At 48.9% G+C, this 15,792-nt stretch overlaps 1 protein-coding gene across 1 annotated transcript; it reads right to left on the bottom strand.

Annotated features, from left to right (window-relative positions):
- Positions 1-9,599: 9,599 nt before the first annotated feature.
- Positions 9,600-15,582, bottom strand: TUBAL3 (tubulin alpha like 3). Its single transcript, XM_034764209.1, has 3 exons — positions 15,366-15,582; positions 11,765-11,913; positions 9,600-10,698 (listed from the first exon to the last, which is right to left on the bottom strand). The coding sequence occupies exons 1-3, from the start codon at positions 15,544-15,546 to the stop codon at positions 9,718-9,720; spliced, it is 1,311 nt and encodes a 436-aa protein (XP_034620100.1). The 5' UTR covers positions 15,547-15,582; the 3' UTR covers positions 9,600-9,717.
- Positions 15,583-15,792: the final 210 nt, after the last annotated feature.

Here is a 15,792-nt window from a genome sequence, read left to right as displayed (position 1 = left end):
CTCAAGTCCCACTAACCTCGGGTTTACATTGCCGTGTAGACGCATCCAAAAAGTATGAAGCAGTCGCAGAAGGGGACAGTGGTCGTATGACAAGCCACCTTCCAAATGGCCTTCCCTGATAAGATGCATAACCCTCCAGAACATGTGCGGTTACAGCTTTTCCTCTCTGGGTGGGTAATGACGCCCGCAAGCTGCTGCCATCCAGCAGCCGTTCAGAGGCCTACGTGACGTGAGTTTGGGGGGTTCTCAGCAGATGGATGTCCACATTACAATCACCTCCTACACACCCAGACCCAATCCCTCTCCTGGCCCTGCTCTTCTGGCTAGAAGCACGGCTTACAGTGGTGTGAACAAAAGGAGGGAGGGGGGGCCTTCGGTCATCCTCTGGGAGCAGCAGCTTTGGTAAGCCAGCACTTAAAGCGACCCAGCTCAGTCTGCAATGTCTCACACACACGAAGCAGCGTGGGGAAAGCTGGCCCTGTGGCTAACACCCCCTGGACGGATCAGTCTGCAGGGACTGAGCCTTCTGGATCCAACACACACAACTCTCCTGCCTGAGCTAAGGGCAGTGGTACACTCCTAAGCCTCTGGTGTGGACCGGCCACAAGATGTGGGCAAAGACCCAGACTATATTCAGGTGGCTAAACAGAACGCTGCCAGGCTAGTGCCACGTTCACACCAAAATATACGCAGCAGGGGGCAAAGCCTGTTTTGCGCTCACCTGGCTACTTTTCAAACTCCCCCTTCCAACGCCCCCACCCAAATCTGTCCTGTCTCTACACGGGGCTTTCTTCCCCCTTCCTCCCTTTCAATCAAACAGCAAAGGGCAGATCTTATAGACTCATAGACTTCAAGGTCAGAAGGGACCATTATGATCATCTAGTCTGAGCTCCTGCACAATGCAGGCTACAGAATCTCACCCACCCACTCCTGTAACAAACCCCCAACCTATGTCTGAGTTATTGAAGTCCTCAAATCGTGGTTTAAAGACCTCAAGGTGCAGAGAATCCTCCAGCAAGTGACCCGTGCCCCACGCTGCAGAGGAAGGCGAAAAACCCCCAGGGCCTCTGCCAATCTGCCCTGGAGGAAAATTCCTTCCCGACCCCAAATCTGGCGATCAGCTAAACCCTGAGCATGTGGGCAAGACTCACCGGCCAGACACCCAGGAAAGAATTCTCTGTAGTAACTCAGATCCCACCACATCTAACATCCCATCACAGACCATTGGGCATATTTACCTGCTAATAATCAAAGATGAATTAATTGCACCCAGTAGCAGAAAAGACACTAAAAGGAGGGCTGGGGATTGTACCACGGCTTGCAGGTGCCCGGAGTTCAAAGCATGTGAACTCCGGGCACCCGCAAGCCGTGGTACAATCCCCAGCCCTCAGACTCCACCACCACTGCAACGTGCTGTGAGTTAGAGGAGCCTGCTGGGTAATATATGCACCCGTGGCAACTTACATGACAGATTCCTGTTCTGCAGTCAACAGACACAACTAGCATCTAGATGACACACTTGGGGAGCTGGGCCTAGACCCCCTCAGCTGTTTGGTTCCTAAAACTCAAGCCGACTACATGAGCTAAAGGATAGCCACTTGCAGGGGCTCCTTGGGGGAGATCCAAAGATCTACTGAGTCTTCAGAGGAACATGGCAAAGCAAACGCCTACAGGTTCTAGTCCAACGGGGGCTTTGCCTGCATAAGATCTGACAAACCCTAAACATCCCCTTTTGCCAGAGCCAAATGGGGGCAGAATCTCAAGTGCAACAGGAGTTTGACGGTTGTGCAGTGACACCTACTGTGAGTTATCAGCAACAACTGAACTTGGGACCTTCATCACCAAGGGGGACCAACCGAAAGCCCATTTAATTAAATGGAAAGATTCTCATTGACTTCAATGAGCATTGAATTTGGCCCCAAATGCACAGGTCCCTAACATTTGAGTTAAAGGAGTAGCTCCATTAGCAGGTAACAGTAGTCGGCTCTTACCCAATAAAGAGTGTGGTCTTTTGCATGTCATTTGCTAGCATGGGATTTCCTGCTCACAGCCAATTCAAAGAAGTTCAGATGTGTGACCTGTCAGGAAACCACTACGTTTCAGGAGTCACTTGTGGATGCAGTGAGGTCATTTCTGTGCATTTACTCTAACGAAATCAAATGGCTGCCAGTCAATCGGGTGGATGCTAAATGCAAAGCTGACCCCCGATTTGCTGATAAAACGGTGAGGACAATATTTTCGTTAATCAGCTGATTCAAAAAAGTGCAATAAAACCTCAATGAAGAGCGACCTTGAAGGAAGATCTGTGGGTTTCTGAAACACTCAACAAAGCCTGTTTAGCCAGATGGCAACAGCCCAAACATGGCACAGCGGTTACCCTGCTAAAACAACACCCCGCTCAACCTAATTAATGTGCCCAATTACCCATCACATAATGATCCATACAGGGCCAGATTTCCCCTTCACTCTGCCCTACAGCTTCCGGAATGAAATACATACAGGAACCTTCTCATCTTCAGTGAGGCCCTCTAGTGGTCCATTACTGCAGGTGTGGCCGTTGCATTATTGCACCGATCTAAGCAAACCCATCCTGGGACTGTCTAGCGCCATTCCCTTAAGGCCTGATCAGTGCCCACTGAAATCAAAGGAAAGATTCCCATTGACTTCACTGGGCGTTGGACCAGGTCCTTCGTGCCCCTGCAGTCTGAAGAATCTCTCCTCCTTTCAAGGGCCTTGGGATACAAAAGCGGCCACTTTGTCATTCTTCTCTCTAGCCAGCAGTGGGCCAGGCCTGGCAAACTGAGCCTCCGTCTGTCCGTCAGCTGTATAAGACCTTTGGCTGCAGGCCAAAGCAACCAATTTATTTGATTCATCAGGAGCAGCAGGAATGCAAATGGATCATTCCACGTCGGCACGGATAGGATAGTGGGAGGGAAGAGGAAGAACGTTCAAACGAATAGGCATCAGAAGTCACAGCAGCTTGAAATTGAAATCACTTAGTAAAAGCTAGGCGGGAGAGGATCAGAGGTGTCTGCTCTCTGAGGCGTGGGGATCTCTTGGGTGATAATGAGCAGTGGATACCATGTCTGTGATTGGGAGGCCTAAGGGGGATATGATAGAGGTCCATCAAAGCATGCATGCTATGGAGCAAGTGAATAGGGAAGTGTTATTTACCACGTCGGATAACACAGCAACCAGGAAAACAATGAGGCATCCGGTGGCACCTTAAAGACTAAGATTTATTTGGGCATAAGCTTTCATTGGTAAAAAAACACTACTTCAGAAGTGAGGGTTTTTACCCACGAAAGCTTATGCCCAAATAAATCTGTTAGCCTTGAAGGTGCCACCGGACTGCGGGTTGTTTTTGTAGATACAGACTAACACGGCTACCCCCTCTGAGACTTGACAAAAACCAGGGGTTGCCCCAGGAAATTCATAGACGACAGGTTTAAAACAAACATACGGGGACACAACGCACAGTCAACCTGTGGAACTTGTTGCCAGGGAGTGTTGTGAAGGCCCAAACTATAAGTGGGTTCAAAGGGGAATGAGATAAATTCATGGAGGACAGGTCCATCAATGGCTATTAGGCAAGATGGTCATGATACAACCCCAGTGCTCTGGCACTAAACTCTGACTGCCTGAAGTTGGGACTGGACAACAGTGGATGGATCACTAGAAATTACCCGGTCTGTTCATTCCCTCTGAAACATCTGGCACCAGCCACTGTCAGAAGACAGGATACTGGGCTAGATGAACCATGGTCTGACCCAGTATGGCCATTCTTATATTCTTAGGTCACCATGGTTGAGGTTTTATTCTGCAAGCCAGGGTGGTGCTTGGAAACTAGACCAATGCTTTTCTCTTCCCCCTATACACCTGGGGCCGGGGTTATTTCTTATTCTGACTATCCCCTGGGAGACTTTCCTTTTCCTTCGGGCAGGATGATTTCATGAGCAAAGCAGTGAGCCGATGACAACAGTGAGGCCAATTCACTGCACAGAGGCTGTTTTGTAATAACGCTATTTGGCAAACGTGGCAAGAATACAGGGCCATCCAACTTTAAGCAGAAGTCTTTATTGAAATCACTGTTCATGAATCGATGAAATCAAAGGCACAAAATGGCCCACAGTGTTCCCAATGCAAAGCATGGCCATTAAGTGGTAACGGCCTGGGAAGTAATGATAATTACATAGTAACTCACTGCAAAATTAAGGCTAACAGGGATGCAAAAGGTCCAGTGAGGGCATCATTTCAAGAGATGGGGAAAACGTTGGAGTCCGTGAGGCCCTACTATGTTCTGAAGATTCTTTAGTCCCGGGGCTAATGCATGAGAAAGAAAGAACCCAGCTTGACCCTCAGATCCCAGTGTGGTTGCACGGGGGGGGGTCATTTAAGCTGAGCAAACTGGAGCTGGAATCAGCGAAACATAGTAAAAACAGAGCCCCGCAGGGTCACTTTCAGGAGTAGAACTGCACTATAAGGATGAAAACAATAAGGAGTCCGGTGGCACCTTAAAGACTAACAGAGTTATTTGGGCATAAGCTTTCCTGGGTAAAAACCCACTTCTTCAGATCAAGTGAGGTTTTTTACCCATGAAAGCTTATGCCCAAATAACTCTGTTAGTCTTTAAGGTGCCACAGGACCCTCTGTTGCTTTTTACAGATTCAGACTAACACGGCTACCCCTCTGATACTTAACAAGCTTGTTCTAAGAGGATGCCTCAGTTTCTCTCCGCAATGGGGGTAAGGGAGTCAAATAAACAGCCACTCCTCCCTGTGAGGGCCAAAAGTCTACAGTCTTTCTCTATCCCAGACCTGGGCAAAGAGTGGCCCAGTGGTTGGGGGCTAGTCTAGGACTTGGCAGAACCAAGTTCAATTCCCTGGTTTGCCACAGACATCCTGTGTGATACTTACACCCTCTGGGCCTCAGTTCTGCCCTGTGCAATGGGTATAACAGTCACACCCTTCCTCCCTCGACACTGTGAGGATAAATACATGTGAGATTGGCAGATGCTCAGGTACTGCAGCCATACAAACACCCTATCATAGCTCAGAAAGTCAATATAAGAGCCTCATCTCTGGACTAAGATGATGGCATTAGGAAGCCGACAGGCCTGTCTTCTATCTTTGTCATCTTAGCGCTGCTGAAAAGGTGCCAATTCAGCAACCCTAAAATCCTTTCTCTAACCCCAGCACAAACTTCTGCCCTGTCCAGCCCTCGCCACGCCAGCCCCTCGGAACACGTCACACCCGAGCATTTCCTCGGCCTTCCATAGGACGCTGGCATCTCAGAGGCTGCTTAAGGCAGAAGCAGGGGCTATGTATCCCACACCACAGTTCAGGGGCCACCCATAGAGGTGAAGGCAACTCATTCCCCAGGCCCCGCCTTGGGCAAAGGGGCTAATAGGCCAGTTATGGGGCTGATCCCTGAGACAAGAGGGGTAATATTTTTTTATTGGACCAATGGCTGTTGGGGAGACAGATGAGCTCTGTCCTGTGGATGCCTCTCTATGAATCAGACTGAGCCCCACCATTTCTAACCCACATAGGTCACCGGAAATGAATTTCAGCCACTGCTGGTTTGGGCTGGATTTGAACCAGTGACCATCCACAATAGGCTTTGCACGGCCTGTGCTCCATTCAACTGACAGTGGCAGAAAGCCTAATAGATAGGGCAGGACTAGGAATCAGGAAACCTCGGTTCTAATCCTGACTGTGCCACATGACCTTGGGCAAGTCACTTTACCTCTCCTGGCCTCAGTTTCCCCTCCACCCTTTGTGCGTTTAGATTACAAGTTCTTCAGAGCAGGGTCACTGTTGTTTGTTCGCACAGCACCTAGCCCAACGAGGTCCTGATCTCAAGTTAGCTCCTCCAGGCATTACAGTAATACATCTGTCACCAGATGAAGGGTGTGCAATAGGATCTGTCTGCAGCATCTGGAAAGCTCCTCTGTGCAGGAGGCAGAACTTTCCCAGGGACCCGTCCAAGACCATGGAATGAACTTGCCCATGAACTAGGGACAATCTCAAACCTCACCACCTTCTACTCCACATGCCAGGCGCGTTTCTTGGACTTGCCTTCTCTGACAAACAACCACCTGTGTTTATACAAGTGAAAAACTCCTCTGCACACATTTCTCCCCCTGCTGAGAGAAGAAGCACATGAGAGCTGTTAGTCATGTTGCTTGATGCACGCCGAGGACGAGCGCGGTATAAGAACCTACACAGAACACAGTAGAGAAGCCGGCCCAGAGCACCGGCCAAACCCACTAATAAAATTTCCCTCAGTTCCTCACCCTGAGCTCTTAGGAGTACTGTCAGTGTGAAGCTACTGGCCAAGCATGTAAGAAGTTTTTCCCACTTCACTAGCATCATCTAGTGGAGAAAGACAAAAATAAGTGGCCTGGTACTGGCTGGAGAATGCAAGGAGGAAAGTGTTTATCAAATATGCTGGGTAGTAAAGAGGAAGCTAGTCCTGGGGTTAAGGACATCTCAGTCCAATTCCCGATTCTGACACATTCCTTGTATGATCTCGAGCAACCCTCTCACTGTGCCTCAGTTCCCCCTCTCTACGGCCAGGGCTGCACGCCACACTTCTGCCAGCCTCACTATACCAAGCCGGGGTGTGATCACGGACTGACACAGCACCCCCTAGCACAGAGATAGCTAGAGCAGCAGACTGCTTTTACCAGCATAGCTCATTTCACCCGCAGGGGTGATTGTACTGGATGGGTTAAAAGCACAGTTTTGCCTGTATAGCTGCATCCGCACTGGGAGTGCTTTGATATAGTGTCCCAGTAAAGCACTCAGTGTAGACATGGCCCAAGTTAGGCACAGTTACTTCCTTTCCCCCAGGCTTTGTCCCTTATCTATGAGACTGTAAACTCTCCAAAGGCCACCTCTATGGTTCTATACTGCACCTTCCACAGAGCAGCCTGGTGATCTCAGCTGGGGAGGCTACACCCTCCTGTAATACAAGAAGATGAACAGTGAAAATGTACCTCATTGTCACGGGTGTTATGTTGGATGGGCACTAAGCCAGCCAGAGACCAAGGCTCCACTGGAAACTTTTGCCAGTCTAGCCCTGGCCAGTCGGGGTGGTGATGTTGTACGGGGTATTTCTATGCTGGCAAAAGTCCTGGTGAACATACAGTTAGGGTAGCACAGAAGGGCTTGTGCCAGCAGAGCTTGTTTTATTTGGGGACCCAGGATAAGCTGTATGATAAAAACACTTGTGAAAAATCTTTTTCAGAGTTGTTGCTTCCCCAGCTGGAGGTCCCCATCATGTGTGACGCTGTGTAAAAGAAAGGTGAACCTGTTTACACTAATGTATCACCACTGTTGCACAATTGTGATAAATGTTGTATGTTGTGTAAAGAATCATTGGAAAAGGCATGGTCTGCTAAGTAGGGTTATCCTGTTTATACACATGCATCACCATTGCAGATGAGGTTATGAAACTTTGCTAGGTGTTTCTATCTCACACCTGTTGTGTTCCTAGGTATCACCCTCAAGACAGATTTACATCAAGGCTGGCCCTTTAAGGACAATCAGTTCTTCCAGGGACCCCTCCTGAGGTCCCCTCAGGCAGCACCTAGGCCCTGAATGCCTCATGACTCAGCAAGGCACACGTGACCCAGAACTCGATAGTCATAGCCTGAATTACAAACTCTAAAATCAACTGTAGTGTATAATCACTTGGTGCTTTTTTTTTTTTTAAATATTAATAAACCTTTAGTTGCTAAAGGATTGGCTACCAGCATGGTTTTTGGGTAAGATCTGAAATACATTTTGAGGTTGGAACTGGAAGAACCTAATATATGTGACTTTTGGTTTTAATAATCATTTATCACAGAAGCCTGGTTTGGCTGGGTGGTGGAGGAGGGGCTAGAGGGCCAGAGTAGGCAGTATGCATGACTTACCATGCATTCTTTGTTCCCAGCTGTATACATTTTTGTGTAGCCCTATGAAAATGCATATCCTTTGTTTGTACACCCGTTGACGACTCGATCCAGATTGTTCTGAATCAGTGACTTGTCCTCTTGGTTATTTACCACTCCCTCCCTTTGTGAGGCACCTGCAAACTTTAATCAGGGAAGATTTTGTGTTTCTTCCAGGTCATTCATAAAAATGTTAATGAGCAGAGGGCCAAGAACAAAGCCCTAGAGGACCCTACTGGAAACACACCCACTGACAACTCCCCCTTTAGAGTTACATTTTAAGACCTGTCAGTTAGCCAATTTTTAATCCAGTTATGGGCCATGTTAATTTTATAGGATTTTTTTTTTTTTTAAGTCAGAATGTCATGTGGTACCAAGCCAAATCCTTACAGAAGGATAAGTATATTAGAACACTATTACCTTTATCAAAGTTGCAGTCTCCTTTGGAAAAAAAAAATCAAATTAGTCTCAGAGGTTTTATTTTCCATAAACCCATGTTGGTTTGCATGAACATTAAAAAGAGAACTAGCGCATGGTACTTGAATCCTATATCAACCATTCCATTATCTTAGAGGATTTAGAGACTTGTCAGCCTGACAACATTACCTAGCTCATCTCATTTGAAAATTGGCACATTAGCTTTCTTTCAGTCTTCTAGAACTTCTCCAGTGTTCCCAGACTTATTGAAAAATCAACACTAATCAGCCAGCAAGTTTCTCAGCCAGCTCTTTTAAAACTCTTAGATAGGTTAGTTGGACCTGCGGATTTTGAAAGTGTCTAACTTTAGTAGCTGTTCATTTTACATTCTCCACAGATACTAGTGGAAAGGAAAAGGTATTATCACCATGAAACAATATTTTTTCCCCAAATGCAAAAACAAATATTGAACACATCTGCCTTCTCGGCATTATTATTGCTAATTCTACCATTTCCATCTAGTAATGGGCTAATACCATTTTCAGGATTCTTTATTCCTAATATTTAAAAAAAAAAAAAACCTCCTTGTTGTCCTTAACTCTGCTGGTCATAGATTTCTCCTTGCGTGCAAGTACTTTGCTGTTGTACGATGAGACTGGCAGCTGTGGGGATAGCAACACAGAATTAGGGTTGGGAGAAGCTGGAAAATGCATGCTATCTGGCAGCATTTTACACAAAACTCCATTGTTTGTTCTCCAGTGGGCCCCCCCATGTCACCTTACACCCCCCACCCCCCCCAACACACACACACTTTCTGGGTCTGGCAGTACTTTATGGCTGAAGAATGGCAGAGCCTTTTCCTCCTCAAGAACCTAGTGGTTGATTCAAGCACTTGGAATCTTTGAGTTCAGGGGAAGGAGTCTGTTTGACACTCGTGTGTGTAACTTCAGGCTACACCCACAGCCCAGCCCCTACAGCTCCACTGCAATCTGCAGGAGAAGCAGAAACTCCGCACCTGAAAGACAGGTCATTTGAAATCTTGTACGAACAGGCATGCAAAAGTCTAACTGTAGACACCCGCCTTTCAGAGTTCCCACCTCCAGACTTAGCCAGAATTAGTTGAATGGGAGACAGAAGTTTGCAGTTAAGAATTTATTCTCACAGTTCCAGTTCAAAGAGAACGGGCAAGCAGAAGATATGACAGTCATTGGACACACGATCCTCTTCCATGCTGGAACAATCAAAGGGATACTCAGTGATGCATCTAGCAGCAAGACTGCAAGTAACTAAATGTAACCCCAGATACATCTAGCCCACAAGAGGAATAGCAGTGCCAGGCTAATGCCTAGAACTAGTGTTTAATAATCTTCTCCTTCCTCCTCCTCATCCCCATCTGCAGAATCCAACCCAACTTCCTCATAGTCCTTCTCGAGCGCAGCCATGTCCTCCCTGGCTTCAGAGAACTCCCCCTCCTCCATCCCCTCCCCCACATACCAATGCACAAAGGCCCGTTTTGCGTACATCAGGTCAAACTTGTGATCCAGACGGGCCCAGGCTTCTGCAATAGCCGTGGTGTTGCTCAGCATGCAGACGGCCCGCTGCACTTTAGCCAGGTCTCCCCCCGGCACCACAGTGGGGGGCTGGTAATTGATGCCCACCTTAAACCCAGTTGGGCACCAGTCCACAAACTGGATGGACCGCCTGGTTTTGATGGCGGCTATAGCTGCATTCACATCCTTGGGCACCACATCCCCCCGGTACAACAGGCAGCAAGCCATGTATTTGCCTCGGCGAGGGTCACATTTCACCATCTGGTTGGAGAACTCAAAGCAAGCGTTGGTGATTTCAGGCACCGAGAGCTGCTCGTGGTAGGCTCTCTCTGCCGAGACTATGGGCGCATAGGTAGTGAGGGGGAAATGTATACGGGGATAAGGCACCAAATTAGTTTGGAATTCAGTGAGATCCACATTCAAGGCACCATCGAACCTCAGGGAAGCAGTGATGGACGACACTATCTGGGCTATCAGCCTGTTCAGGTTGGTGTAGGAGGGACGCTCAATATTGAGGTTCCGGTTGCAGATGTCGTAAATGGCCTCATTGTCCACCATGAAAGAACAGTCCGAGTGCTCCAGTGTGGTGTGGGTGGTCAGGATGGAATTGTAGGGTTCCACCACCGCAGTGGAGACCTGTGGGGCAGGGTACACCGAGAACTCCAGCTTGGACTTCTTCCCAAACTCCACTGAGAGACGCTCCATCAAGAGGGACGTGAATCCAGAGCCTGTGCCTCCTCCGAAGCTGTGGAAGACCAGGAACCCTTGAAGGCCACTGCACTGGTCAGCCTGCAGTAGAAGAAAGAGTTTGACTCATGTTCCCTTCTTGAGGGCTGGGATTTAGAGCACCATGTTTATGAAACCATCATTGAGACAAGGCACAAGTGATACATTTTTAGTCATCACTTACAGTTGCCAGTGAGAGAGGTGAAACGTGCCATAGATTGCCGCCTCAGGCTGCATGGGCACAAGTCACAGCCTACCCTGGACAAAGTTCAGCCAACACAGCTAGTGAAGCAGACCCTGCTTCTGTGTCAAGTTTAGTGTATTTATTTTTTAGGGGGTTCACCTTTAGTGTAGGCAATATGCCAGCAGGTGAGTGGGGAGCACGGTAAGAGGGATACCTGTTCAATAGCTTGTCCCAAGCATTTCTCCAAAATGCTTTTATGAAGTTCCCATGCATGACAGGCCCATACCTAGAAGCTCAACTACTGGGTCACGTTATTCCAGGAGACTTTCAGCTCCCGTTTTAGAGAGTTCCTAGCCCTTGTGGTGGCTTGGCAGCATGAGCCAAGCGTCACCAGTGCAATGCTGCCTGCCTGAGTCTGAGACACGAGCTCTAAGCAGTGTGAGGGGTCCTATGCATCTCAGTGGAGCATTGGTTCCCAGATCCATTCCCTGGGGGGCCCAGCCATCCCCACCTACAGCAGAGGAGTGTGGTCAGGGCAAAGAGTGCCCAGCCCACCCACTCTGCCCTCATGGCCACATGCTGGGAACCTCCAAGCCATAACATACCTCACCGGTGGGTTACACAGGCACAGACTGGCTGCTAGGGTACATACTGGGACCCCTACAACCATTCAGGGTGTGGTTGGGAGAGACTGGACCGCACACTTCTGCTCCTAAGGGGGTGGGTGGGAAGGGAGCCACTGCCTTTCTGTGATGGGAGCAGGGCCCTGTGCTCCCTCCTGAGGAGAGTGGGTTCCTAGGGGAATCCATCCCTTAGCACCAGCAACGTAAGCTCAGGACGAGACGCATGAAGATGCAGGATTTAAACTCTGCAGCCAGCCCACGCAGCAGAGCTATGCCAGGCTGCGCCACACCACACACTTACAGAACTGATTTTCCTACTTGCCATTTTGCGAATCCTAGCCGATACATTATCAATGATTTCCTTCCCAATGGTGTAGTGACCTCGGGCATAGTTATTGGCTGCATCCTCCTTGCCTGTGATGAGCTGCTCCGGGTGGAACAGCAAGCGGTAGGTCCCTGTGCGGATCTCATCTGTGGGGGAGTCAGACCATAGAGTGAGATATCTGCAATCTACCAGGATTAAAATGGAGCTGCTATTAGACAAGAGCGTGAGAAGAGGCGCATAAACTGCCAAGGCAACTAAGCAAAGCCACAGTGGGTTAAACCAAGGGTAGGTTAGGCCCACACAGTAGGTTTCATGAGACCAAAGTGTGATGTCACACTCCATAATGTTTCATGGAAATATGCTTATGAGTGCAAATATGATGTAACTGAAATATGCTTCATGCAAAAGGTCTCTTGTAAGGCATCATTACAAAGCTTATAATCTACAGAGTGTGGTTATCCTATTTGTATGAATGTATCATTCTTGTATCTGAAACTAGGAATATGAAGTATAACTCTGAGGTCCTGTGGTAATTATGCAAAGTGTGGGCCATTAACGGTGGTCTAGAATCTTGATGGCTCCCATGGACTAGGACAATTGGTTGTAAATGGTTTATTTACCTGCAAGCCTTCCTGTATACCTGCAGACCAGCCGTGGAAGAATAGAGGGGGTCTCACAGGACATGTGAGCATGTCACCTGATAATGGAATCCATCTTAAACCTGGTGCTTTTCCATTTAGAAGGACGGGTGGGGACCCAGTGAGACAAAGGATTCCCACCTTGTGCCAAAGCTATAAAGGGGTGGAACAGAACAAAAGGGGCCCCAGTCCTGAGAAAGCCCCTGCTTTCCTCCTAAGACACCTGCTGGAACTAACAAGGATTGTACCCGGGGAAAGGATTGGGCCCAGACTAGGAAGGAGTCTAGTCTGTGAAAGAAGCTTATTGGCCCATCTGAGGGTGAGATTTACCTGTAATCAGTTTAATGTATTAGGCTTAGACTCGCGTGTTTTGTTTTATTTTGCTTGGTAACTTGGTTCTGTCTGTTATTACTTGAAACCACTTAAATCCTACTTTTTATACTTAACATCACTTTTGTTTATTAATTAACTCAAAGTAATTAATACCTGGAGGAGCAAACAGCTGTGCATCTCTCTATCAGTGTTATAGAGGGCGAACAATTTATGAGTTTACCCTGTATAAGCTTTATACAGAGTATAATGAATGTATTTGGGGTTTGGATCCCATTGGGAACTGGGTGGCTGGGTGCTGGAGATAGGTGACCAGTGGAGCTGTTTTCACTTAAAGCCTGCAGCTTTGGGGGCGTGGACCAGCCCTGGGTCTGTGTTGCAGCAGGCTAGCGTGTCTGGCTCAACAAGGCAGGGTTCTGGAGTCCCACGCTGCCAGGGAAAATGGGCTCAGAGGTAATCTCAGCACGTCAGGTAACAGTCCCAAGGGGATCTCTGTGACCAAACCCATCACACCAAGCTGCTTGGATGCTACAGCAATGAGTCCACCAGGAGACCCTGAATGAGAGGGTTAAAACTACTTTAAGTGACTTCCAGGAATAATTCCCCTATCAGACACTGCAGCTTTGTGCAAGCTCATGGGAGCTGGGAATTGTCCCTGTTGAGGGACTTGCAGGAGGTTGCAGCGTTCAGAGCACAGGAACTGAAGAGGTGTAGTAACAAGCACAGAGATATTCTTCTAAGAAGCGACCCTGTGTCTCAGATCCCGCCCCATGTTCCCCTCCACGCGCATCACTCCCTCCCCAATGCACATGAAAGGAGAATGCCAGCCCTTTGGAGGCCATGAGGTAGGTTTGTGTTTGCACATGGGGCAACCACATGTCTCCAAGCCCAGAGACTGTCCCCACTGTCAGGATCTGTTCCACTGTCCCTTCTGACTTCTCAGAAACATTTCAGCATGGCAGGTTCAAGCCAGCTGAGCTAGTGACACTGTGCCCAGACTGGATATGGACCTTGGGGAGGAGATCTAGGATACGAAGCAGCGAGAGCATCCCTCCACCAGGCTGGCCACCGTGAGCTTCCTTCACCATCTGCATTCTCTCCTCCCCACTCCCACATAGTGACCCTTGCACATAGGGAGGAGGGAGAGAAGTTGCTTGGGTGAGAAAGGCACTAGCCACTGCCACAACCTTCCTGTGCCCATTTCCCTGACCTCACCCAGGGAGGCTCATCCCAGCGGGACACTTTGGTCTTCATTGATGAAGCAAGCACCATGTTTTAAACAGACGTGCTGCAGTCCAGCAGCATCCCTTTAATATTGAACATCCACTATTTGAATGAAGGCCTATCAGTTACACCCTCTCTAGAAGTCTGGTGAGCAGGGCTGGATTAATACAGGGCTTTAGGGGCTGCAGCCCAGGGTCTCAGGCTAAGGGGAGCCCCACAGAAATAAATCCATAATTATGTACAATTTAGTGGTCACCAGCTCATCGATTGTGATCGACTGGTTGATCCCGGAACCTCTGCCAGTTGATCACAGTCTCCGGGCCGCTAGAAGTCCCGCAGTGCAGCAGGGCTCAGGCAGGCTGCCTGCATGCCGTGGCCCCACACCACTCCCATGGCTGCTGGCATGTCTCTGCACCCCCTGGCGGGGCAGGGGGGTTCCACGCAGAGCCCCCGCCCCCAGCACCATCCCTGCAGGCAGCGCACAGAGACACACTGTCCCTCTCCCCTGGGGGTGTGCAGAGATCTACCAGCAGCCAGCTGCTTCTTGGAGCGGCATGGAGCTATGGCAGGCAGCCTGCCTGCACCCTGCTGAGCTGCCAGCCAGGAGCCACCTGTGGTAAGCGCCTGCCAGCCAGAGCCTGGGTAGTGCCAACAAACCCTGGACGCCGGTGGGCAGGATCGAACCAGGGACCTCTGGAGCTTAATGCATGAGCTAAAAGCCAACTGGCTGTTAGCAAAGGCTGTAGAGAAGACTCATTAATCTCTCTAAGTGATCTCGGTGGCTCTAGATGGGACAGACCACCACACCCAGAAGGTGTGGGGGTTACACATGCACCGCACACCCCCTCCTGCCCCCCAACCCCCTGCCCCAGGTCAGAATCCCCTCCTGCACCAAACCCCCTCCCAGAGCCCACACCTCTCACCCTCTCCTGCACCCCAACACTCTGCCCCAGCCTGCCCCCAAACTCCCTCCCAGAAAGAAACGAATACAACAGCTGTTCTAAGGTAAGAAGTAGGCTATTTTGAATTAACTGAACTATATGCGACATGTTTTAAGACTGAAAAGTAACCACAGAACAGCTTTATGTTAATTAAAAGGCAAGTTTAGTATAAAGTTAATAGCCTTGATGCCATAATTGTGATCATTTTGTTTTAAATTAAGAAAGACTTGTATACAGGGGCCCCACCAAATCCAATAGCCTCGGGCCCACAGGAGAGTTAATCTGGCCCTGCTGGTGAGGTTGGGAAAGGATGGGGTGGAGCTAGCTCATTGCCTGATTGGACCCCAGTAATCTGGAAGCCATTCTCCCAACCCTGCAAGTGTTTGCAGTTTGGGATGGAGAGGACATGGCAAGATTGACAGTCACACTGTACGTCAAGGAGATTCAGCCATGTCAGTATCTTACCAATGACTGTTGGCTCCAGGTCTATGAACACGGCTCTGGGAACATGCTTCCCTGCTGCAGTCTCACAGAAGAAAGTCTCAAAAGAGGAATCCACTTGTTCACTTGCCTTTGGGGCAGGAATGGTCCCGTCTGGTAGGATTCCATGTTCTAGGCAATAGAGTTCCCAGCAGGCATTGCCCATCTGGACTCCAGCCTGGCCCACATGGATGGAAAGACACTCCCTCTGGAAAGAGACACAGTCAGGACTGCATTGTGAGACACAGGCTGTATGTGCCACGCACACAAACAACAGACCTAGACAACCTCAACCCTGCATCAGTGGGACCTTCTACCTTGCAGGATCAGGATTCATTTTCAGTAGGAAGGATAAAATTCCCATATTTTCCCTTTTTCTAGAGAGACTTTAAACATCACCCTGAAGTCTTTT

The sequence above is a fragment of the Trachemys scripta genome, chromosome 1 (assembly GCF_013100865.1).
Source record: "Trachemys scripta elegans isolate TJP31775 chromosome 1, CAS_Tse_1.0, whole genome shotgun sequence".
Lineage (NCBI taxonomy): Eukaryota > Metazoa > Chordata > Testudines > Emydidae > Trachemys > Trachemys scripta.
The sequence above is the reverse complement of the archived record's forward strand: the minus strand, read 5'-3'. Positions and strand labels throughout refer to the sequence as shown.

Bases quoted from the DNA above. Each gene is read 5' to 3' on its own strand.
- TUBAL3 (XM_034764209.1), bottom strand. From the start codon at position 15,546: ATGGGCAATGCCTGCTGGGAACTCTATTGCCTAGAACATGGAATCCTA. The intron at 11,914-15,365 runs GTAAGATACTGA...ACTCCCCCACAG, and splicing joins CCTGGAGCCAACAGTCATTG to ATGAGATCCGCACAGGGACC. The intron at 10,699-11,764 runs GCAAGTAGGAAA...CTTCTACTGCAG, and splicing joins CGGCTAGGATTCGCAAAATG to GCTGACCAGTGCAGTGGCCT.